Source organism: Neofelis nebulosa, chromosome 17 (assembly GCF_028018385.1).
Source record: "Neofelis nebulosa isolate mNeoNeb1 chromosome 17, mNeoNeb1.pri, whole genome shotgun sequence".
In the NCBI taxonomy this organism is placed as follows: Eukaryota; Metazoa; Chordata; class Mammalia; order Carnivora; family Felidae; genus Neofelis; species Neofelis nebulosa.
Window position 1 is genome coordinate 10,514,861 of NC_080798.1, and position 25,884 is coordinate 10,540,744.

Sequence of the window (25,884 nt, forward strand, 5' to 3'; positions counted from 1 at the left end):
CAGGGCAGGCACACGAAGGGGCTCCCTGAGCTGGCTGCCAGGGGGCACCGTCGGCCCAGAGGCTGCCCTGGGGAAGGCCGGCTCCTGCTACTCTGGGGAAGGGGAGGGGGACGGGGAGGGGAAGAGCACAAAGCAAGTATTCCTCCTCCCAGCGCGCCCCCCGGTCCCCCCCCCCCTCCAGAAAAGTCACCATCTACACATCTGGTAGTCTCAAGAATGAGGGGAACTTGGGGGCTTGTGGAGTCCCCCGTGCACAGCCGAGGCAGCAGGTGGTGGCCTGGGGCACCTGGCCTGGTGCACCAGCACAAACTGGGCGGCCGAGGAAACAGGCAGTGGGTGGGGATCAGGCTACTTTTGTCCCCGTCCACAGGAGGGAAGGTGGTCCCAGGCCACGCCCACCCAATACCTTGAAGGGCTGCCTTGGGGAGGGGGGGGGGGGCGTGGACAGGTGGGCATGATCTAGAAAAAGGCCGAGATTAATTCTGTGGAGTCATTTCCTCGCCTGCCCGGGACTCAGAGTGGAGGGAGCTGGAGAGCCAGAGCCACGGGTCTGCCACCACAGTCACCCACAAGCCAACCCGGGCCTAAAGCCTCAGGTGCAGATCGGCCAGGAAATAGAGCCCTCATCCAGCATTTATGTAAAACATTCATGTACCTTGGGTTTCTTTTTGACTAGTGTTAAAAAGAGGCGGTAAAACTTGCGGGGTAGTATTCTCCAAGCACCTTATGTTGCCGTACGAGAACTCTGAACAGTAAGGGAGCAGTCGGCGAGCGCAGACGCCCCCCTCCCCCACCCCGCCCCGCCCCACAGGAAGTTTTTGGGGCCAGACCGAGGCAGCTTTTTGTCAGGCCACCGGCTGAGGGGACCCAGGGCATCGGGGAACCCACCACAGGCGTTGCTTCTTAAAGTGCAAAGAGGCCCGGAGGCTGTGTGGCACGCAGGGCCCCGGACCCCACGACCTGGGCCCGGGGCACCTTTGTGCCAGGCTCCCCCGCTGCAGAGGCCACGGCCCGGCCACGAGGAGTGGAGGGCAGCCAGTATCTGTAGCAGCCTCAGCACAGCCGCTGCACTGGAGAGACGGGGGCGGGCACTCGAAGGGTTCCCGGTGGGAAGGTGGGAAGGGCGCGGAGGCTGAGGGGAAGGCCATTTCCCAGGAAGGGCCGGGGAAAGCCACGGGGCTTGTAGTGACGGGCAGGCCCGGCACCCTCCTCATGACTCCGACGGCTTCTGTGACTTCTGCTCCCCCAGGCCCTCAGTCCCTGTGCAGGAACCCGGGCCACACTTCCCCCTATGTCACCCACTTCCCATGAAGTGCCCTCAGCACTGGGTTGGTGGTGTTCGGTGGCCCAGGATGAGGATGACTAAACCAAGCCCCAGGTGCCCCCAGCGCCACCCTAACAGGGACACACACACATACACACACACACACACACACACACACACACACACACCCCCGCACAGAATAGTGTTTCCACAGCACTGTAGTGTGTTCCAAAGCAGACCAGGATCCAGGCTGGTCTCCCAAGCTCTCCCACCAAGGGCTTGAACTGTCTTCTTGGGAAAAGGGGATCTGCTGACAGGGTATCAGTGGGACCCCAACAGCTTTCCTGGCAGCCACCCCTGGGCATCCCCGTTTCGCTTTTACCAAGGCAAGGGCCACCCGCCCCCCGTTTGCCTCTCCGAGAGGTGGGAGGAGAGCTCAGTCTCGAGGTCTGGATTTTCTTCCTTTTTCTTTTGTGAGTTATCGGAGGGGTTTTCCGTTTTTCTTCCAGCGTTCCCTTGTTTTAAAGGGAACGTAGGCCAGATCCTGTGAAGAGGGAGGGGGCGTGCCCAAGTGGAGGGGAGTCCCACGCTCTTGGTCCGGGCACACAGCCGCCCTCCCCCGGTTCTGACCTGCAGGGGGTACACCCTCAGCACGGTACCTTGGGTTGACAGAGCCGCGGCCCGCGCATTCCCGAGGAGGCCACCGGACAGGCGCCACCCTGACGGGGGTGGAAGTGCAGACGCGGAAGGTGGAAAGAGGTGGACAAAACGGACGGGAATTGTTTTCTGCAGGGACCGCCGACCCCGCCCCGGGGCAGCCCAGATCTCGGAACCCGCTTCCACTGGCAGAGGCCGGGGCTCTGTCCAAGCGGTGAACGATGCCCTGAGGCCGCTGTGCGCGGGCAGGCGGGGTAAGTGGTCTGGGGAGCAGGGAGCGTGTAGAGGGTCACGGGGGCCACTGCCTGGCCAGTTCAGTCCTCAAGAAGGTCCAAGTCAGAGAGCAGGGCGCCCTCTGGCTGCTGCCTACGGCCGGCTCCGGGGTCTGCAGCGCTGGGCTCGGGGAGCCTGATGGCCCAGCACAAGGTGTGGACTGGGGCTGGTGCTACCGCTGAGGTCTTGAGAAGGTAACAGGGCAGAGGGGACACTCTCCCCACTCCTACCCCAGTGGACCTGGTTTTGTTCAAGGCCACATGCCACCCCGCGGAAGAGAGAAGGTCACCTTTGGCCCCAGGCCTCGGTGGCTCACAGCGTGTGTTCGGCTTGCAGCTGGGAGGGGAGCAGGGCCTGCATGGGAGACTGGGGAGTGGGTGGAGGCGACTGGGGGGGTGACGGCTGGCTCGTGCCAGGTGTGGAGGTGAGGAAGGGGACGGTGGAAGCCACGGCGGAGGGGGAGCTGGGCGTGGCACCGGGAGGCTCACTGATGGGCCGATTGTGGAAGAAGAAAGGGCACTGCTGGATGAAGAGCTCGATGATTGTCTGGTAGGTCCGCGTGGCCGTGAGGGCGTCCATGGTGCTGAAGTCGGGTCTCATCAAGGTGGGCCAGAAGCAGATGGAGAGGTTCTCACTGGTCATGAGATTCACCTTGTTGTTGTGGCTGACTCTGTGGGTGACACCAAACTCACAGTCAGGGCTCCACAGGGCAGGGGGCCCCAGATGAGGCTCTCTGCCAGCAGGGACCCTGCCCTGTCCCATGTGTGCTCGTGCTCACTGACACCCCAGACCGCTCTGCCCGCCTGCCCGTCTACAGCCTGAACAGAGAAAAGGCCCGAGCACAGCTCTCCCGGGCCTGGCCTGGAAGTCGAGGTTGGAGACCCTCTAGGGCTGGTCCTCTGCTTCGGTGTCGCCACAGGGCCAGCCCCCGAGGAGTGACTCTGAGGTCTTGCCTCAGGGACAATCGCCCGGGCCTCAAAGTGCGTGACACTGCTCTGGCTGCACCGAGAGGGAATAGGAACCCCATCAAACACCACTCTGGCGAGAGAAGAACAGGTTTGCCTGGAAAACCAACCTACTCTGTCTGTACATAAATCCGGGAAACAGTTCCAGGCTTCCTGCCCACACTCCTGCACGTACTCGACGAGTTCGAGCTTCTTCACAGCACACGTACCTTGGCAGTGTTCTGTCACATACCGCGGAGGACCCTGGGCATGCCCGAGGCCACACGGGCCTCTCAGACAGAAGCAGGACGGACATGGGAGGAGGAGTCGAGACCCCAGGATGCCCCTGATGAGCCAGACGTGGCCTACTGAGGAGGGAGACGGCAGCCCTATCACTGCCAGGCTGAGGACAGGGCCTTGCTCTGCGTCACGCTGCTGCTCACCGGCCCGGCCCCTGACTAGCCATTTCAGGTGGAGGGAAGACCCGAGGGCAAGCCCGGCCACATACTTGTTCAGGTGAGAGATGACGTATTTGAAGACTTCGTGGTTTTCCTTTGGAAATTTCTTGAGTACTTCCTTAAGGGCATGTAACTTCTGCTCCCGGTCATTGATTTCTGAGGAAAGAGAAAACCAAAGACTTCCGTGGCCACAGCTGGTAGGTGTTGCGGGCTCGAGAGATGGCAGTCCTGGGCGGGTGGTGAGACTGGTGGGCCGGGGGCCGCCTAGGGGTGGCCCAGGGCTCTTACACCAGGTCAGCCCCACTCTTCCCCCCAAAAGTCTGTGCCCACAGCGGGCACACCTGGCGGTGGCACCGACCCAGCAACCGGGCCCACCTCGGGGTCCCAGGCCCCTGCTGAAGGGGAGCACTGTGCGCCTGGGGCTTCCTGGCCCCCCCACCACCCGAGACTCAACGATCCACACAGACTCCCCATACAGAACGCCATTCTTCGCTCATCCGGTTGCCCCCGGAGACAGGAATCCCGGTGCAGAAAGCCCGCGTGCTTCCTGAGCAGACGGGTGAGCACTGCCACCCACCCACGCCCACAGACTGTCTAGGGGAGGGAGTCTGTCACAAGACCAGGGCTCTGTCCTTTCCCTAGAGACACAAGGACCCTCTACACATCCCCCTATCGGAGGAGCCGATGGAAACAGTGGGGGAATTCTCATGCAGTTCATCAAAGGGCCTATGCACCCCTTTCCCCCACCACCACCCACACTTTGCCCATCATGGAATCCTAATGTGGTGGGAGTGTGAAAACAAGCTAACTCGAGTAAGGGCTTATCCACACCAGGCCTGGTTCAGCAAGTCTTTGCTGTCCTACGAGGAAGGGGCTTGTCGCCCTATTGAGGGATAAGGAATCTCATACCCAGAGAGGTGACAGAGCTGGGACTCAAACATCACTGACTGGCTGTGGATATCGTGTTTCCTGGGATCCCACCTCCCTTCCCTGAATATGCCTGGCTTATCTTGGCTAGGAGAGCCAGCCTAGACAGATTTCTTCGAGCATGGAAAGATCCCCCTGTGGCTACTTCTTAGAACTGAAGGTGATCTCTAGCACTCAGAAAAACTAGAGTAGGGCCCAGGAAGAGATAACAGCTATCCCATACTTATGGGGGTGGATGAACGGGGGGGATCGCTAAAAAAATACGATGGTTCCCGACTGGTTTGGGGGCACAGACTCCTTTGGGCTGGATGTGAGTTCCAGAACCTCTCCCCAGATAGGCCGTGTACAACCCTGTCTACGACCTCTGGAGTTCACGGACTCGCCCAAACCCATCACATTCCTTAGGAAGCCTGTGGCCTCCAAGTTAAGAACCTCTGCGGTAGGCATTGCCCCTAGAGGGTCACGGTTTGGGGAAGCACAGGAGGAGCCTGGCTCGAGCTGGGCGAGGAAGGACAGGTGGTGCATGAACGGTAGGGGGGTGGGTGGCAAGGGGCAGGGGGCCAGGGCCGTGCGGTGGGACAGAGCCAAACCCAACCCACACGGTCTTGGGCACAAATTCTGTCCCTGACACCCGCCAGCTGTGGGATCTTGGGTGAGTGACACATGTGAGTGTCAGGCCCTTGTCTGTCAAAGGGGCTGGGGATGGTGATGCCATACTGTGAAAGGAACAGCACACACACAGTAAGCATCTGGAGGCGGTCCGAGTGTCAGGAAGCAGCGGGAAGGGAGGCCACAGAGACAGGCAGGGCCGGAGCGACCCAGAGCTTTTGCCGGTAGGCTCACGGTCATGAAACTGGGGAGTCTTAGGACTCAAGATTGGGACTTGATAACAACAGTGTTTTGATAGCGTCTGTCTGTTAGAAAATGATTGAAAAGCCAAGGGAGCGAACTGGGTGGGGTCACTATCACCTTCACTGCTCTGCGCCTAGGATTTATTTTAAGGGTTCCACCTTGAGAGCACGCTTTGTCTCCGGCCTTGAATTTCAAATACTTTTTACTGTTAAACTTCAGCAAAAAGTTTACTTAAAAATAGTACACTGCTCTAGGGAGGATGCGCGATCGTCCTGACACCTGAGAAGCACAGGCAGGGCTCAGAATCTCACTTCATAAAAAAGCGATCGCGCCCCCTTACAGATGCAAGCCCGGCCCAGGTGTCTGCTGGGCGCCGGTGCGGCACAAACGCAGCTGTGTGTTTTCATCAGGCACTTGACCCCTAGGGCGCCTTCACCCAAAAGCGGGTCTCTGCCATCCTGACTAGAGGCAGGAAGCGGGGCTGGAGTGACAGGTGCCGGTCTTCTCCTTCCCATCCATGGTGCCACAGGGATGCTGGCTCCCTCGGTCTTCCTTGGGAGGAGGGGGAGGGGGGGGGGAGGCAGAGGTGGGGGTATCAGGCTGCCTCGATAGTAACTCATGCCCCTTTCTCAGGAATGCCACGTGGTGCGGCAGCAAGGTGCCCAACGAAGACCTAGATGGCCCCCCTACTCATGCTTCCCCTCCCTTTCTCCAGCCAGCTTCAGGGTGCAGGTGCTCACGAGTGCTGGGGAGCACAGGGTTTGGCAGGAGGAGCAAGGACGTCAAGGAGACAACAGGAAGCCTCTCGGCGCAGGGCCCGGCCCTCTGTTGTCTGTCTCACGAAAAACACGACCCATCTTGCTGACCACCTTCTGACTTCATCTCGCTCACCTCCCCCCTCAAGCAAGTCAATCTTCTTCCCGGTGCTCGGGACGCCAGTGATTTCTTCCTCTGCACAGGCCAGAGTGCTAGCGGGGCAGGTTCGGAGCGGCTGTCTGCGCAGCCCTCACCGCACTAGGCTCACCCTACGCGCTGGCTGGGGCGACGCCAAGAGGCAGCGCCAAGGACGTGAGACCGGTGGGGGGAGGGCGGCCGGGCACAGGCTCCGTCTCCCGGTCCCCCACGTCTGCTCCGGGTCCCCTGCCTTCTGCCAGGCCGCGGCGCTCTCCGGCTTCAGATCCTCTTTGAAGGACGACTCGGGTGGTGAGGGGCCCTCTACAGGGCAAGGACCCCCCCAGCTAACATGTCATACTTGTGAAATGAGGTCTCAGCTGATGGAGACGGCAACACGGGTTCAGAAGAGGCATTTTCAGGCCAGCTGAACCGAGGCAAAATTTTTACACAGGCCAGGCAATTTAGAACCAATTTAGAACTAATACATACCCTAAGAACTCGGGAGGAAGAGAAGGGGACAGCCAGAGGCCACAGCCTAGAGGTTAGCTCGCCACACCCCTCACAGTATACAGAGAAACTAAGGCTCAGAGAAGTAAGAATACGGGCCCAAGGTCACACAAATTGCTGTCAGGGATCTCGATCCCACACACAGCCCCTGCCTTGGCCGTGCCGCCCTGCTGCCCACGTCACCCCAGGCCATCAGACAGGCTCTAGGCTTGGACCTGCTGCCGCCCCACACAGTGCCTGGAGGAAAATCTGATGGCCTTCGACCATCTCGCACACCTGCACCACCAGAAGAGGAAAAAAGTGGCTCAAGGTCACAGCACCCTCTCAGTGAAGCATGCAGGCACGTACAGCATGCACCCTCTACCTCTCTCTCAGGTACAAAACGAGTCCAAGGCCAAGATTTCACTCCGCCGGGCTTGGAATGGAGGATTCCGGGTATCTCTCTCCGGGAGGCGTGACCCTGCAGTAACCTGTTCCATGCCTCCTACCCCACCAGACCGAGGCAGGGACTACACACTCCTCTGTCTACTGCCATTTGTCCCTGTCCCACACAGGGCCTGGTACGAGCCAGGATGTGAGCGAGGAACACCCCTGTGACCTTAAGCAGCTATCTCGACAGACAAGAGGAGGCAGGATCCCAGCCTCTAGCTGTAAGGCACCCCGTCTCCCAGTGGGAATGGTAAGACGGGAGCCAGTGCCCTGAACCACTTGGGTCCCACATCCCTTTGACAATCTGATGGAAGCTGCTGGTCTTCTCTGTACACTAAACTGCACAAATGGAGCTTTACAAGTAGTTACGGGGCTAATGAGGCCCCGGAGCCAAAGGTCCTTAGGCTCAGAACTTCTGGACCAAGACAGAGCTAGCTTTAGGTCCCTCTGGCATAAAGGACCTAGGACAGGACTGGCTGGACCGGAGGGGCTCTAAATAGGTGGTGGTGAGGCTGGCGGTGTCATAAGAGGAGGAGGGGAAGACGTGGGGCAAGAACGAATGACAGTATTTGGCAAGGGCCAGGATGAGGTGCGCGTGTGAGATGAACAGGGAACCCAAAGCCCTTTTCTCTGCCTCCTGAAATCCTGGTCCTCCCTGAAGCCACAGCTCAGGTGCCATCTCTTCCACAAAGCCCTCCACCCTGCATTTTCTACCCTTCCAGCTCAGCTGGCTTCATTCTGTCTGGCAGGTAACTAACGTTTGCACCCTGGCAGGGCAGGGACGACGTCTCTGCATGGAAGGTCAAGCCCCAGCGTGCCACTCCCCAGCAGTGTGGGTGACGGATGCTACTGTCACTCATTTCTGAATCACCCACACATCACCTTGAGTGTGGTAGGAAGATAAATGGTAAATCATCACAAAAATCTCTATTTGTGCACACATTTTCAGCAATGTTCAATATTGTGAAATTCTGCAGCTAACAAAACAATTTGATAGTGACCTTGATATTTGTTGTGATGGAATCTGAAACCATTCTCAAGCCCTGAACACACAGACACAACAGCTCTTAGGTATTAAGTGGGAAGAGCTGGTCAAGTTGATGTTGCCATGGAAACCCAGCCAGGCTGGGAATAGCTACTTTTGGGCTTGAGAATCTTCGTTTCATAATGTCCCTTAACACTAACACTGGTACTGCCTACTTGGTGCCCCTGGTTAAAGCCACCCCAGGGCATACACAGCCCACCTTCACTCAACTGCTGTGGCCTTGAAAGGTGCCATGTCAGCGAGATCCTCTCCACCCTCCTGCCCCCAGGTTCAAGACAACGGAACCCCAGCTGACTGGCTTGGGCACAGGAAACACACAATGGGAAGAGGAAGCAGAAATCTCCACCCTTTTCCAGGCTGCTGCAGCAAGGGGCTCCCTTTCTCAGCAGTGGAGACCAGGGAAGCTGCTGTAGGAAGGGCAGCTGATTCTCTATCAATAACACCTCCCTCTCCTGCCCCCCCACACCCCTCCAAAACCAAAAAGATGCTATGTTAGCAGTTCCTGCAGAGACAATGGGATTCTGTCGGGTGCCAGGACTCTACAAGCCTCTAGATGGCGCCAAGTCAAGACAAATGCTGACAGGAATCCACTGGCTCCAGGAGGGGAGTACCAGCCCACACCTTTTCTCCCCAACTTCCGCCAAGAGACAAGCTTAGGTGGAGAGAAAGCTGGCTCCACATAGAGATTTCCTATGTGGTTCACATCTGGGCCAGCCTGGAGCCTGCTGGAGGAGTCTTTGGACAGCAGGATCAGAGCAGAAGCTGGCACCTGTCCCCACCCAACTCATCTTGGAGAAACCCGGACTCCTATCCAGAGAAAGCAGGTGGGAAAGAAGGCCCGGCAACCCTACGACAGCCCCAGAACCATGCGCTCCTGCCCCATCCGTGATGGGCTTGGATAAGATCAGGAGCCGTGAGAGATTTCAATCCACCGAGACCATGAGGATAAAGCAAGGCAAAGGTGGCACCCAGGTTGTGAAAGTTAGCACCGCGGAGTACGTAGACCATGGAAAGGTGACCCCAGGGGTCCCGCAGTTCTGGCAGCAGCCAGGTTCTGACCTGGGCACCCTCACATTTCAGGGGTGGGCTTTTGTCGGCACGTCCATTTCCTGAAGCCACTAAGAATCTGTGACCTAAGACTTAAAACCCTGATTTGCGACTGCCCCCAAATTTCTGCCTACGCCACCAGCCTTGTGAGTAAACCATGCTTGCTTGAAACTCCCTCTTCTGAGTTGGGCACTGATGAGATGAGACTAAAGTCCTGTGGCTCCTTTTCCTCCTCCCCACCTCCATGGTCACCGGCCAAGACACTCCCTTCTGCAGCTGCGCAGCGATGGCTCCTTCTGGGGGTCCCGGCCCACCAGAGCTGCACAGCAGGAAGGATGCCTCTGACTAAAAAAAGGTAAAAAGTGCCACAAGGTGGGAAGCTGCGGTACTACACAAAGTCCGGGAAAGGCTGCCCGGAGGGAAGGCTCCCAATCGGGTGGACAGATGCCTCCTGAGAGAAGCAGGTCAGGGTGGAAACAGCTGGCAGGGCGGGCAGGATGGCTCACAAAGGTCGCCATTAAAACCAGAGGTGCTGGGGCACCCGGCGGCTCAGTCGGTTAAGCATCCGGCTTCTATTCAAGTCATGATCTCATGGCTTGTGAGTTGGAGCCCCGTGTAGGGCTCTGTGCTCAGGGCCTGGAGCCTGCTTTGGATTCTGTCTCCCTCCCTTTGCCCCTCCCCCGCTTGCTCGCTCTCACTCTCTCTCTCTCAAATATAAATAAACATTAAAAAAATTAAAAACAACAACAACAAACAAAAAACCAGAGGTGCTGACCTGCCACCCCCCCGGCCATTGATCATCTGGTCAGGGCAACTGGAACCATCCCTTTCCCCCCAGAGGTGGGCTGGCCCCAGACTACATGCTAACTTCCTTGTAAGAGGGATGTTAAGAGGGATGCAAGCAGAGGGGAAAAGAAATACCCGCCCCCTTTAACAGGTCTCTTACCACCCTGCCTCGAGGTCTCTCCTAATATTTCATAAATAGGAGCGGAGACAGTGTTGTAGGGAAACTAAGGGTCAGGGAACATTGTGTCGACCACGCTTACACTTTGAACAAGCATAGGAGCAGATTTGACCCAAGTCTGCCACAAAACCAGGCTAGTAAGTCATGGAGTTTTGGGGGAACCTGCAACGATTTTGCTAGAATGCTTAGAAAAGCATCTCTGGTCTACAAAGGCGGGGGTGGGAGGGGTGGGGGCTGATCTACAAGCCCCTACAGCAGCATCCTTAGTTAGTTCCCTGTCCTTATATCTTTCCAACCTCAGCTCTAAGAGCCAGAGTGTCTGTTCCCTGAGCACAGGACTCATTCTACTGATGCTCAGCTCCTCTCCCTTAGTTCAACAAACACAGTCAGCCTGGAGTGCTGCCTGGGCCCACGAGCCGGGCTGGGTTACCAGTACTCACTGTGTGCCTCCACCAGATCAATCTGCATGTTGTACGGGACCAGGGGGTCTGGCAGCTCTGAGAAAAAGCTCTTCATGGCACCAGCCACGGTATTCACTGTAAAGTCTTTCTCTGCCAAATCCAGGTTGTGGTCTGAAAGGAAGTTGGGAGAGTGAGGTCAGTCTAAGCTGGAAAGAAGCAAAAGGAAAACTCAGTGCTTGGAGAAAGGCAGAGAAACCTCGAAGACCCTGGGATGCTGCCCAGGGCTGGCCTGGAGCCTGGGCAGGGACTCAGGATTATCAAAGACTGAACAGGAGGTGGCATTCCCTGCTAAAAAAAAAAAAAAAGCTGTGAGATTCGCAGACAGAGGCTGAACACCCAATGCCTCCTTCCAAGGTCATCCTTTGAATAAAGCAGCTTCACCCCCTCCTTCTGTCCTGCCTTTTCCTTACACCCCCCCCCCGCCCCCCACCCCCTTGGAAAATCAAAGGACTTTCCTAAAAGGTTGGCTCACTTTTCACGGTGGGTTACAGAATGTTACCAATAATCTCAACTCCATCCTTATTCCTTAAGGTGGCAGGGTGAGGAGAGTCCTCTTTCTCCCTCTGCCCCTCCCAGCTTATGAAACCAATGACCTCTGTGCCTTCACTTTTCTTTAAATGCTTTATTACATTCCCGATTTACAAGAAATCATCTACTGTTAGACACTAGCTATTTCCATTTGGGGCGGTAGAAACCATTAACAGATTCTTGCATATATACATGTACGTAATGGAGTATGTGGCTCTACCCTCGTGCTGACGTCAGGCCTCCCATCCTGCAAGATTCCTTAGTGCGTGCCCTCCCCGCACTGCTGGCTAACCGGCTGGCCGTGGCGGGGTTGGGGGCCTGCCGCTGGCCGCTGCTCTGTCCCACACGCTCACACGGGCTGCCTGGCTTCAGAATCTGGCTTGGTCTCCCCAGGCCCAGCCACACGCTGGGTTGGACCCTACTCTGATCCTCAGCTTACTTTCCTCTCTGGCTGGTGACATCTGAGAAGTTTCATTGCTTTGGCTCGTTTGCTTCTGGCACCAGTGGGTGTGACTTCTCAGCCCACAGTGTGCTCAGTTCTAAGACTTAGAGTTTAGCTCTCTGGCTTCAGACCTCTGAGACCCAGCTTTGGAGACAGGAGTCCCGGCCAAGAGCCAGTCTAACTCATGAGACTTCAGCTTTGGGAGTCTGGGTCCCAACGCTCAGCTGATCATAAACGTTCCCTCGCTTTGTCTCTCTCGTGCAGGGACTCTGCGAGGAGGGGAGTCATAGCTGAGGGTATTCCTGGGGTTGGCAAAACGGGAATATTGCTGCAACCCAACTTCAGATTATGTGCCTGCAATTACGCCCCGGGGGCCCAGGGCAAGGGAAGCAAGGCCCTTGAGAGGTGACGGAGGCACACGTTGCCCTTCCCAGGGTGAGAGAAGCAAGGCACCTCAAGAGGTGACCTGGAATACGGTCAGTGGACGGTGACACGGGGGAGCAGCGGGCTGACTCGGGTTCGGCGCGGGGAATGCTTCCGTCTGGCGGCAGGGCTCGTTCCCCTCCCCTCCGAGTGGCAGTGTGACCTCGGAGGGAAGGCAAACTGGGGCCAAATGCTTTCTCTTTCTCAGTCACCAGTCACCAAGAGCCAGCACCTCTTGGCTCCGGGGCTGTGCGCGGCAGGACACCCCGGCAATTTGGCCATCCCGTCCGCCCTGACCGGCTCGAGCCTCCGATGCTCAGCCAGGCTGTGGCCTCACCTTGATCAAACTGTCTCTGCAGACTCTCCATCTCCGACTTATTCCCGCTGACCCGGTAGATCCCTTCTGTGCTCAGTCCTGAGGAGAAACAAACAGGTATCTTAGGAGCAGGGAGTGCAGAGAATGAGCAGGACTGGACTTGAGCAAAGACGGGGCGATTCCACGAGGAGCCCACACGGGGGAGGAAGAGGGCGAAGCACAGACTTTCCTAGATGCTTCAACCCACTTCCCCCATTTTCGTTTTTACTTCAATATTTAAAAATATTTTTTGTAAAAATTAAAATAATAGAGAAATACCTCAGCTAAAGATAATTTTTGTCCACATTTTGATGTATATTCTTGTATTTTAATTAAAAACTTCAAAACAATTTTTTTTTAGTGTTGATTTACTTTCGAGACAGAGAGAGACAGAGCATGAACGGGGCAGGGTCAGACAGAGAGGGAGACACAGGATGGGAAGCAGGCTCCAGGCTCCAAGCTGTCAGCACAGAGCCCGATGTGGGGCTCGAACCCACAGACCGCAAGATCATGACCTGAGCCGAAGTCGGACGCTCAACCGACTGAGACACCCAGACGCCCCTAATTAAAAACTTTTAAAAATATTTATTTTTGGGAGAGCACGAGCAGGGGAGGGGCAGAAAGAGGGGGACAGAGGAGCCAAGGCAGGCTCTGCACTGACAGCAGCGAGCCAGATGTGGGACTCAAACTCACGAACTGTGAGATCGTGACCTGAGCCGAAGTTGGGTGCTCAAACGACTGAGCCACCCAGGTGCCCCTTAATTTTCTTTTCTTTTTCTTTTTCTTTTTTTCTTTTTTTATTTTTTTTAACGTTTATTTATTTTTGAGACAGAGCATGAACGGGGGAAGGTCAAAGAGAGAGGGAGACACAGAAGCTGAAACAGGCTCCAGGCTCTGAGCCGTCAGCACAGAGCCTGACGTGGAGCTCGAACTCACAGACTGTGAGATCAGGACCTGAGCCAAAGTCGGACGCTTAACCAACTGAGCCACCCAGGCACCCCCTTAATTTTCTTTTAAAGTAGGCTCCTTGCCCAACGTGGCGCTTGAACTCACAACCCCGAGAATAAGAGTTCCTTATTCTACCGACTGAGCCAGCCAGGTGCCCCTTGAGTTTTAATTTAAAAATTTTTTTTTTTAAATGGGAGATAATGCTGTGTTTTAACCTGACCTTCTCACTTACAAAGTTATGTTGTGAGCTTATTCTAATCATTAACTATTCTTTACAACATGCTTTTAAAGACATCAAAGTATACAGTAACTTTAAAAACAGTCCTATTGTTAATCATTTAGTTTTTCCTGAGTTTTTTTTTCTGTTTAAATACCCCACAATTATGTTTCTTCTGTTTTCTGGAAAGCTAGTAAGTTTAACAGATTCTTGGCAATGTGTGTTTCTTACTTTGTGAATTTCCTATTCATGTTCTTGTCATTCTTTTTTTTTATTAAAAAACATTTTTTTAATATTTATCTTTGAGAGAGAGAGAGAAAGAGAGAGAGAGCGCGCACGCGAGCAGAGAGAGAAGGAGACACAGAATCCAAAGAATGCTCCAGGCTCTGAGCTGTCAGCACAGAGCCCGACACAGGGCTCGAACTCATAAACTGTGAGATCATGACCTGAGCTGAAGTCGGAAGCTCAACCGACTGAGCCACCCAAGTGTCCCTAATTTTAAAAAAATGTTTATTTATTTTTGAGAGGTGGGGGAGAGAGAAAGAGGGGGAGGAGGGGAGAGATTGGGCATGACAGCATGAGCAGGGGAAGGGCAGAGAGAGAGGGAGAGACAGAATCCGAAACAGGCTCCGGGCTCTGCGTTGTCAAAACAGAGCCCGACGTGGGGCTCGAACCCACAAACTGTGAGATCATGACCTGAGCCAAAGTCGGACGCTTAACCGACTGAGCCACCCAGGCGCCCCTGTTCTTGTCATTCTTGTTCATTTTTTACGACTGGTCCCTCTCACTGTGTACTTGAAAGAGGCCTCTGAATAGTAAGGAACTATGTTAATGTTACAACATTCCCCCTTTTTGTTATGTGTCTTCTAAATATGTATAATGAATTTTTTGAGGTATGTAATTTAAAATTTTTAGGTTTTCAGGACCAGTCTGTTTCTTTATCATGTCTCCCTTTGTCTTTAAACATTTTTTTAAAAGTTTGTTTATTTTGAGAGAGACAGCCCGAGTAGTGGAGGAGCAGAGAGAGGCAGAGAGAGAGAGAGAGAGAGAGAGAGAGACAGACAATCCCAGGCAGGCTCTGTGCTATCAGTTCAGAGAGCCTGATGAGGTGCTCTATCTCACGAACTGTGAGATCATGACCTGAACTGAGACCAAGAGTCAACCGACACTCAACTGACTGAGCCACCCAGGCGCCCGGATGTCTCCCTTTGTTTTTACCTTTGAACAGCTTTTCCTATTTTTAGAGCAGGTACTCTCTATTTCTTTCTTGTTCTTTTATAGTTTTTTTTTTTTCACTTAGCTCTGTGATCCTTTTATAACTGATTTAGTATATACAGCGTTAGATAAGGAAAAAAAATCTTAGAATGTAGTTAAGTAATACAGAAGAACACAAAGGATCAGGTGAGAGACTGACTCACCCCACCCTTCAGCTCTCGACCCCTCGGCACAGGAAGCACCGCTCAGGTTAAAGTGGAGTCCAGGCCCTGGCTACTGCCTCTACTGTCCTCATCTCAGGGAAGGAGAGGCCACGGCTGTGCCCCTGAGACCACAGTTCTAAAGGACGAGGAAGTCACAGTGAAGAGCAGAGTGGGATCTCATGGCTAAACCAAGCCTGGCCCCTCCTGAAGACTACGGTTTCGAGCAACCCTGGCTAGCTGAAGGGGCCCTGAGGATGTGCCCCGGAGCCAACACCAGAAGGCAGTGTGGGCAGTGGAGACGGGACCAGGCCCGGAAGTCAATTAGTGAGCTCCTGAGAGCCAAGTGTCTCAATGTCAGTTATCACCGTAATTACTGCCTCTGGAGAGGCACCCGTCAGGCAAGATAAAAGCAGCAGCCTATTTCTGGGGCCCCACAATAGTAGCAGGTGAACTCTAAAGAACATCGAAGCAAGAGTCATCAATTCTCTGGCTTAAAAGCTGTTAATTGCACATAGGCCTTTCACCCCAGAGAAAAGGTTAACGGGCCAGCCGTAAGGACACCCTACCTTGCAATGCCTGGCTACAAAGGAGCTGCCCTCACTGCATTTGTGGGGAGGGAGAAGTACATGCACTTTCCAAACCTGAGGCCCCAGACGAACCCCGCTCGGCAACCTTGCTCACTGCCTCCCTTTCGGCACTGACGTTTCTGGAGTGTCTCTATGTTGTGCACTGAGCCGGGTGCTTCCCCACCACATCCACCTACCACTCACTCACTCACTCACTCACTCACTCACTCACTCAATAAACGATGATGCCCCTGAACCCTCCAGCCCTTATGGTAGGAGCTGCTGGACAGTGACAACACAGATGAGAAAAGGAAGATTCTAAAAGGTGAAATCCTCGCCCCAAACTACACAGATGATAAGAAGCCCAAGTCCAGGGCCTCTGTCACCCTTCTGCCTCAGTGCTGTTCCGGAAGATGTCTGGCATCTATCCAACAGGTTGGGGTCCAGACCACAGTCTTCCCCGCAGAAGATAGGCCACACTTGAGTGAAGTCCATTGGTCCTCGCCATTTGGGGTCGCTTTTGAGATGGCACATCCCCTAATGCTGTCAACCCCCAAAGGTCAGAGTCAGGGATGGACCTAGTAAATTTCCAATGGTCTCTTTTCTTCTTAGTGACTTTTCCAAAGCGTCTCAGACATATTTAAACTTTTTACCTATTTCACATCCCAGGTAACCACACATACGACACACAGACACACACACACACACACACACACAATCATCCACACTTTAACGTTCTGGCAAGCCCTGTGTTATGTGTCAGCAGGCACAAGGCTTCACCTCCTATAGGCTGAAAATACAACCTACTTTCTACATATTCTTCCCTTTATCTGAATATCAGCTCCCTCCAGCACACAGGAAACAACGGCACAAATGGCAGGGCCTTAAAAGTCCCTCAAGAATGTGGCAATGCCCTGGTCTGAGCCCCAGGTGTGGACAGGCCCCGTAGGAACTGCGGAAGATCCTGACACAGCCTCAGGCCATTCACCATCTTCTGGCCACTCTGACCTCCAGCGTGGAGAGAAGTCCTCTGCGCTGTCTCCTTGTGGCCACCTGCCCCAGCACCGGAGGGCAGAAAACAAGCTGCAAATCAGCTCTCTGGAAACTATCCGAGGCGTGGGCCTGCTGAAACCTCACTAGATGGACGATCACGGGAGTGGAGGCATTTACAAGCGCAAGGCCAGCTCCGCAGCGTCAATTCATCATCAACTTAGTATTTCCTGTAATCGGGACACGTGTTTATTTTACGAAATGCCATTTTAAAATAGCAATTCTGCTGCTGCCCTACACAACGCCACAGCATAATTTAGGAAAGGTATCATCTGCTTGGCCACTACAATTTTTCATAGCTACTAATCAGACATCAATTAAATAAAAACAAAAGCTCAGAACAGACTGCAAACACCACAAAGGCAGCTACCGAAACAGAGCCCAGGGCTAGCGATACAGCTGAGAACCACGGCCCCTGACACAGCAGGACCGGCTTCCCCGGGCTGCGCCTCCCGGGACCCACGCAGAAACACTCTGGGGGTGGGGGTGGGGGGGGAGCGCCCTGTGGCTCAGGCCTGCCAGCAGGAAGCAAAGCCCTTGCCAGCGGTGCCCCGATGACACATCCATTCCACGCCCGCAAGTCTGCTTGAGAAGCTTCAACCTCAACTCTGAGGCATCTCCGCACACCAGAAATCTCCAAAGACCCACTAGTAAAGCAGGGCCTCACCTACAGTCCTTTTTCTTTCCTTTTAAAAAAGTCCTATCTGAAAAAGCCCTTCAGATATCTTCTCCATTAAAGCTAATTTTTGGGAATAGAACAAGGGAGAGTTCAGAATGGCCAAGGTCACTCTCTTCAAATACCTCAACAACTGCTACGTGAACAGTCTTGTCCAACTGCTCTGGAGAACAGGGCTACGACTAAGAACGGAAACTGCAGGAAGGGAAACGTTCTCTCAATATATGAAATAACAATCTAATACCTACAGCTGACATTCGCTGGCCTGGGCCAGAGCTTCTGAGCTCCCTCTTCACCGGACAGCCATTTGTCAAGGGTTTCTGTTTAAAAATATTAACACCTGGTCTAGGAAGATAGCTAACAACAACAATACCAAAGCGCCCACTGGATGCTTACTACGTGTGAGGTGCACGATGCCAAGCGCTTGCTGTGCATTTTTACGTTAGTTCTAACAACAGCCTCTTCAGAGAGATTATTACTGATCCCATCGTACAGTCGGGAATGCAGACACTAAGAGGTAAAGTAAGACGGGCAAGGTCAGAGAGCTGCTGGGCTGTGACCTCAACCCCACCTGACTTTTAGAGTCTGCGTTCTTTTACCCTGTTCTAAATCACCAGTTCTGCAAACTGAGCACGCGTCAGAACCCCTGGGAAGGCCGGCTGCAATACAGGCGCCCGGGCTCTGCCGCAGAGATTCCGACATCATCAGCCCGGAGCGGGATCCGGAACGTGGATCTCTAGCACATTTCCGGACAGTGCGGACGCTGCCGGTCGGGGAACCATCCTTTTTGATAACCATAACCGCTACTGTCGAAGATGACCCAGACCTTGAAGATCTCAGACTCCTAAATTCGACGTTTCAATAAAACTGGGAGGCAATATGTACAAGGCAAAATAAATACTGGATACTTTGGAAACAAAGCATTTTCCAAAGTATTAAACTGCTGCTTTTTCGTAACGTGAGCAAGCCTTTAATGTATTAAACTTTACCCACAGCCATGTATGACTTTCATAAAAATGTTAAAACATAGTAAAGAGAAAGGCAAAAGGGCCTTATTCTTTCTTTCACTGAATATTTACCAAGCCCCTACATGGCAGTTAAGTGCCTTTCCAGAGCCTTTCAGGTGTGGTCTTCCTCAAAACTCCTCTGATGACCTAAGAAGGCTAGATGGCCCGCCCATGCCAGCCAGGAGGCACGCCCCATGGGCCCGAGAACTAGCAGACTTCACCCTTGATTTCCCCGTCAGAGTGGCTGCTGACCCCGGCTCCTCCCTGGCACCCGGAGCACTAGGGACACTGGGAGCTTGGAAACCGAGGGGGGCGAATCACCTCCTGCCAGGGCACGTGTCTGATTTTCCGAAATGTCCAAACGAGTTTATGTTCTTGGATCCCAAGCACCACTTCTCAGCACCAGCGTTCGTGGCCAGGAGGCTTTCCACAGTCGGCCCACGTGAGGCTTTGCCTCTGCTCATTCACACCAGGACTCCGTTCCTCCCAAGTTTCCTTTCTAGCAACAAATCAATTCCTCTTCTAAGATAAACTCTGACTTGTTTATTTTTCACATTCTATATTTAGGTATAAAAACTCAGCACTTCAGTCCTTTAGAAAAAACTTAATTGGTGCTGCCGGTGCTCTAAGTGGCCCACACGAGACAGGCCTTAACTATGAAATAACTTTTGTTGACTTTTCTGGGGGCTGAAAACCCATCTATCTAACAGAGTACTCTTCTCATCCATGCATCTAAGACTAAGAAGTCACAGGTGGGCTAAATTACAAGCCCAGAGGGGTGCTGGGAACTCGGCAGAGAAGGCAACTCCCTCGACCATAAAATCCAAACGGTCTTGAAGAGGGCCAACCTCTGGGGAGGAGGAAGATGCCCTCCGTTGGGGCCGCAGGCCAGCAGCACACGTGGTCTCTCCTGAGGGTCACACCGCAGCACCCCCACCTTGGAGGAAGACGAAAGGGCTGGGGGCGGTGGAACACGGAGGTCAAGAGCAGAAGCGACCTGCTAGCTGTGGGGTCCCGGCCCCCTGGCTTTCCTTCTCTGAACAGACAGAACAGCCTCCCCCGCCGTGGCCTAGTGGTGTGCCTTTCGGGAGACCTTGGGGTTAAGGCAGTAGCTATTACCCGGATGATCTGAGTGGAAAGCAAGCTGGCAAGTGGAGGGGCACCTGACTTTTGTTGTCAGGGAGACACAGGCTCGAATCCTGACCCTCGCTGCGGTTCACCTGACCACGGAACGGATGCACGCCCACCTTCGCTGCTGTGAGGAAGAGACAGAAACCTACGCGAAGGCCTCAGTTTAACGGCTGCTGTTGTCCTCCCCCTTGCTCTACACCCTTCACAAGCCTCGACGGCAGTGGCGCCTAGAGGCAGGGCCTGTTCTGAGGGCTGAGCCCAAACCAGCCAGTCTGCAGAAAAATATTTTTAAACACGCCTGGGCTTCGACACCAAAGTGACCGTGATTCTGATCCTGGCTCTGCCTCACAGCTGGCAGGGTGACTGGGGACAGATCACTCACCTCTCGGAGCTTCGGCTACTTGGTCAAAAACAGGGTTGTTTATTAAGGACTCTGGTCGAGACGCCGCAAATACTGAGATTACACACGTGCAAGGGGGGAATACGAATGGCTGGCACGCTGGAAGGCCAATGGCAGTAAGAAAACGATGACAGGTAACTTTTGCTGAGGGCTTACTATGTACCCGGCAGTTTTCCAGCTCTTCACTAGAATTATCATAGTGGATCCGCCCACTAATTCTTTAAGGTAAATATTGGTCTTATTCCCATTTTACAGGTAGCAAATGGAGGCTTGGTGAGGCTGAGCCATTTGCCCAAAGCCACGGAGCTGGGTCAGTGGTGGGTTCACATCTGATTACTGTGCAAGGGGTCTACTATCTGCAACGCTAATCCCCGGTCCCTTCTCCCTTGAATGTGGTATGGAGGTTACATCCTGCCAATGCCAGATCGATCCACTATGGGCTCTGAGAACTTTCCATCCCCTGCGTAGTCCTACGCATTCATCTCTTCATTCACACCCCGCTCCGTGTTCTCATCTGTCACTTGGAGGGTGAGGAGGAAGCGCCACAGAAAAAATGCCACCTCCTCGCCACATAAAAAGCAGCCAATGGGAAGTGTCCTTGCTTTATTCCTACGATGCAGTTCTACTATTGATGACACGAAAGAGTCCCCGCCAGATCTCCCCGTTGCCTTCCTGTTTTGGATGTGCTCGGAATGATTTTCTGGCTCTTCTATTAATCGAACACTAGGGTCACTCTGGCCCCGCCAGCGCCCCTTTGTTAGCTGTCTTCCCTCAGTAATTCCCTCGTCAATCAAGATCTGTTTCTGGCAATGCCAGACCTCCTCTCTCCCCATGACAGAATGCCACTAACACTCTATTATGACTGCTTGACCGGGTGTTAGCCCCACAAGTAGGCACTGTGGCTTTATAAATTTCCAACTCTATTGTACGTACACACAGTCATGTCATAAATCTCAAGGCTGAGGAGGAAGGGAGAGAAGAGATCTGGGGGAAAGAGATGAAAATATCACACCAGGTCTGGGGCATCATATGGCTCTAGCATCTGGCTGATCCTTTATAAGCTCCCCATGTATTTACTGCATTTAACTGTGAAAGAGGGCTTCTGGACTCTGCTCTGAGCCAAACAAGGGGTCCTGTATTTTTCTCCTGATTTTCAAGAAAATGCAGACCCCGAAAGATGGGTTTGAGAAACCACGCCGACAAAGTGAACTTCAGGTCAGCCTAGAGCTGATGCTGCCTGTTCTGGGCAGCCCGGGATGGAGGGGAGAGGAGAGTGCGACCCACAGTCGAGCTGAGCAAACCGTACCCAGCAAAGCAGCAACCAACGTTCCAAGCCGGGAGCAGCTGGGAGACCCTTCTGCCAAGAATTCGAGCATCCTTCGGGCTCCGGGTGTGGCTCTGTCGGCACACGCACAAGCCCAGTGGCACAGGGGTGACGGCAGTGTGGCTCTGAGGCGAGCCGGGGCCACCACGGTGAGGGGTCTCACTGGCTAAACAAAGCGCTACCAACAAAGACACAGCTCCAACCAGCGCAGAGGTAGTGTGTCACTGCCAGCCCCAGCCCCATGCATATAATGCCAACTTCCTTTCCAACAGGCCCCCAAGGAGAGCGGCCCCTTGAGGTCACGGGCAGATTCCTCCCAAGCATTAATGAGGGCAGAGGTTAACTTCTTTCAGGTTCCTGATTCCCAATGAACCATGAAAGGGACAAAGACGTCACCAATCACAGCCCGGTGTCCTTCCTTTCCCGGTTTCCCTTTCCTCACTAAGACGAGCACTCTTCATAGGTGAGAGGCCTATAATCCTCAGGCAGAAAAGGGGGTTGTAGCCCCCACCGGCCGGCAATCCTTCTGCTCTGCGTCTAGGACACAATACCACACGTGGCGTGGGGTGGCCTGCGTCACCGCCCGAGCCTGCTCCCCAGCCCCCCAGCCCCCCATCGTGTTGGCTTGGAAGCACCGGATCCTTCTCCGCAAGGCCTTCTTGCAGGTTGTTACTTCTACCTTTCCCCCCATTGCTTCTGGCTGGCTAAACGTCGCTCCCTCAGAGAGGACTCCCCTGACCCCCAGATCTAAATTAAGCGTGTTACGGTAAGTGCTTCCATTGACGCGGTGCTGCCACGACGGGCCAGGCTCAGGGATAAGCACTTTACGTGCCCCGTCTCAGCAAGGCCTCGTAACAACCCGGGAGCTGTAGACTACCATTGTTATGGTGCCCATTTTACAGCGGGACAGACCGAGCCATGCGGCAGACGAATGGCAGGGGTGCACTCGAACCCAGGCAGTCTGGCCCCGGAGCCTGTGCTCAGTCCCCACACCCCACTCGCTCTGCACTTTCTTACAGGGCACCGGCGAGCCGGAAAGTCCCTGCACAGCCGAGAGGTTATCTGCTGCGTGCTGGCCCCCCAGTAGGCCATGGGAGCAGGGAGGGCTTTCTGATTACCCGTCTAGGTACCCGGACTCGGCAGAGCCGCTCATACCGGAAGAAGGCATGCAGCAACTAGGCCCAGAATGGAGGGAAAGAGAAGTAAGTGCCTGACACTAAATGTGCAGTTTCGGGGCGCCTGGGTGGCTTGGTCGGTTAAGCGTCCGACTTCGGCTCAGGTCATGATCTCACAGTCCGTGGGTTCGGGCCCCGCGTCGGGCTCTGTGCTGACAGCTCGGAGCCTGGAGCCTGTTTCAGATTCTGTGTCTCCCTCTCTCTGTGACCCTCCCCCGTTCATGCTGTCTCTCTCTGTCTCAAAAATAAATAAACATTAAAAAAATAAATAAATAAATAAATAAATGTGCAGTTTCTCTGGTTGAAGAGACGGAGGAAGCGGACAGCCTCGGGCCTCCAGGCGTACTGGCAGGCCTTCCCAGCCCGTGGAATGTGGGAAAGAGAAAGCCTCCGGCCTGGCCAGCATGGAAAAGATGTTTCATGAACAACTGTGTCCAACCCCTACCTTCCTTTATGCACCGGGTGAGGGTCTGCGCTCCCCATCTCCACTAGTCCCTGCAGAGGTCACGGGGACTTCATAAATTCATTTATCATCTCCCGGGGGTTAGTCGCCTGCTGCTCTGTGTGTGGCTTTCCGATCTGGGTTGTTCACTTTTTTTTTTTTAATTTTTAAAATGTTTTCTTTTATTTATTTATTTAAAAAAATTTTTTTTTTCAACATTTTTTACTTATTTTTGGGACAGAGAGAGACAGAGCATGAACGGGGGAGGGGCAGAGAGAGAGGGAGACACAGAATCGGAAACAGGCTCCAGGCTCCGAGCCATCAGCCCAGAGCCTGACGCGGGGCTTGAACTCACAGACCGCGAGATCGTGACCTGGCTGAAGTCGGACGCTTAACCGACTGCGCCACCCAGGCGCCCCTGTTTTCTTTTATTTTCAAGAGAGACAGAGACAGAGCGCGAACAGGGGAAGGCAGAGAGAGAGGAAGACACAGAATCGGAAGCAGGCTCCAGACACTGAGCGTGTCTGCACAGAGCCCGACGCGGGGCTTGAACCCATGAACCGTGAGATCACGATCCGAGCCCAAGTCGGACGCTTCACCAACTGAGCCACCCAGGCGCCCCTGGGTTGTTCACTTTTACAGGGAGGGGCCATAGTTTGGCTTTGGCTGGGATCCCCCACAGTGGGCTGCACCCCTTCCCACACGCACACGTGTAGGCATGAAGGATAGACAGGGACCGAGAGCGAGGGCGAGGGCCAAAGAGCTCCCCTCAGGCAACAGTTCAGGGGCACAGGCGGGTGCGGAGAGGCTCTTGCGGGCGGCCTGCAGAACCGACTGTGGGAGCAAACGCGGCGTGTGTCCGGGCCGCTCGCTAAGGGGGAGCAGCCTGCCTGACGGAGCTCACCGCTGCCGAGAGGGAAGGCACGACCGGAACAGCCAGGCCAGGCAGGTCTGTCGGAACGGTCTCGGGGAGCTGGGCTTCCACCCAGACTATTTCTGTCTTGGATGGAAGGGCAGGATTACTCTGTGAAACAAGCTTTACTTCTCTTTGGCTGCTGGGCTGTCCAGGCAGCCGGCCAGGGCGCGCTGTGCAGATCAGGGCACTGGGTCCTGAGGAAATCCGCTAGCAACGCCGAGTCACAAGCCACACGAACCCTGCTTATCTGGAAGAGGCCAAAGTGGGGCCGACTGCCTGCTTTTATGGCAAGGGAGCATTTTTTTTTTTTTTTTTTTAAATAAGTCAGTTTTTAAACATGTTTGTTTATTTTGAGAGTGAGAGATTCAGAGCGTGAGCAGGGAAGGGGCAGAGAGGGAGGGACAGATAGAATCCCAAGCAGGCTCCACACTGTCAGCACACAGCCTGAGGTGGGGCCCGATCCCACGACCCCATGAGATCATGACCTGAGCCGAAATCAAGAGTCAGGCGCTTAACTGACTGAGCCACCAGGTGCCCCATGGGGGCATTTTTACAACACAAGTGCCTGTGTTTAACTTACAAGGCACCAGAAAACAGGAGGGTGGTGAGAAAGGGGCACATGAGAGGCAGTCAAAAAGAGTGGAAAAACCTCTGTCTTCACACTATTTAGGTTATGGGCCAGCAACTTGCCAGCGAACCTAGAATCACAGGGGGTGGGGAGATTAAGGAACACAGAACCCCATAAAAATCACAGCAGATGAAACCACACACCTATTTCAGCACTTTATCATCAATTCAAAGCAGTATAAATATGGCAATTACTCCATAAAGCCTGTTGGTGTACCCAAGTCGTAACCGTGCCTACTAAACCATTACAGTGATAGATGGGAGCATCTGCACTGAAATCAGCTGCCTTCTCTGAAAGACAGAACCACAGAGACCTAGGCTGACGGCAGGGAAATAACCGACTGGATCTGACGGCTCACGATAGCTCTAGAGTATGACTACGATGCACGTGGACAGAAATATGGACGCTTTTTTAGGGTAGCAGTTTCCCAAGTGTTAAAGAACTTGGTAAAATTCTGAATCTGTTCAGTCGGACGAGCAAAGCTCACAGCTTCAGCAGTGTGAAGCACGGAAGAAAGAGCTGGAACGTGGGTCCTTTCCATTCCGACGGGCTGCGAGTGGCCTCTGCCCAAAGGACTCCAGGACTTGTTTCCTCTCTTCTAAAAAGGGATTAGTGGTACTTTGAGATTAATAGCGTATGAAGTTTGTACGGCGACCTGGGAAGAAGCGGCACGAGCACAGGGCTCTCCCCAGGCTGCGGAGGGGCACGCTGGCCCAGGCTGGGTTCTTCCGGCTGCTCCCTTCCGGCTTCTCCTTCCCAGCCTTGGAGGACAGCTGTCTCCTCGGCCCTGGTGCCCTCAGAGGGGCAGAGGAAGCCCACCGGCAAGACCTTAAACTTAAGCACCCTGTGGGAAGACGGGCAGGGGCAGTGTCGTATAACAGGAAATATACAGTTGGTCTTTGTCCCCAGTTCCTGGCACAGGGCTCCTAAAACCCTTGGAATTTCCTTAAAGATAAGAGTGTCTTTTGTTATTCATAACGAGCCCTTTCTAACTATACCTGAGTTTTTGATGAGTGACTCTTACGGGGCGCTAGACAGCTTCAAGACAGCTTCACGGTGGGGGTTGGTGACCACAAAGACCGCGTCTTGATTAAAGGGGTTACAACTTTCAGATCCAGCCCAATTACAGACAGTCAATGACCTAATCAACTATGCCTAACTAATGGCACCTCCGTAAAACCCCTCCACAACAGGGCTGGGAGAGCTGCCGTGTTGGGGAACACGCCAAGGTGCCGGGAAGGTGGCACACTCAGAGAGCGCACGTGTACGATGCCCTAGCAGCTCTTCTGTTCAGCTCTTCCAGAGTTGCATCCCACGTAACCAACTGTAAGGGTCTGTCCGGCACCGTCCAGAGCTCTGTGAGGCGTTCGCCCGAACTACTGAACCTAGGGGGAGGTTGAGGGAACCCCTGACTTCGTGGCCAGGTCAGACAGAAGTGTGCGTGGGTAACTCGGGGATTCCATACTTGCAAATGGCGTCTGAAGTGAGGACTGGCTTGCGAGACTGAGTCCCGAAA

The 25,884-nt window shown here is 54.1% G+C and overlaps 1 protein-coding gene across 1 annotated transcript in view; it reads right to left on the bottom strand.

Moving 5' to 3' along the window:
* Positions 1 to 2,355: 2,355 nt before the first annotated feature.
* Positions 2,356 to 25,884, bottom strand: part of ARHGAP35 (Rho GTPase activating protein 35) — a 122,765-nt gene continuing 99,236 nt past the window's right edge. The window contains exons 4-7 of the mRNA XM_058707645.1: positions 12,453 to 12,530; positions 10,702 to 10,833; positions 3,647 to 3,752; positions 2,356 to 2,864 (exon numbers count right to left, since the gene is read on the bottom strand). Coding sequence (XP_058563628.1) covers positions 2,507 to 2,864; positions 3,647 to 3,752; positions 10,702 to 10,833; positions 12,453 to 12,530 — 674 coding nt within the window. The 3' untranslated portion in view covers positions 2,356 to 2,506. The remainder of the gene's footprint in view (positions 2,865 to 3,646; positions 3,753 to 10,701; positions 10,834 to 12,452; positions 12,531 to 25,884) is intronic.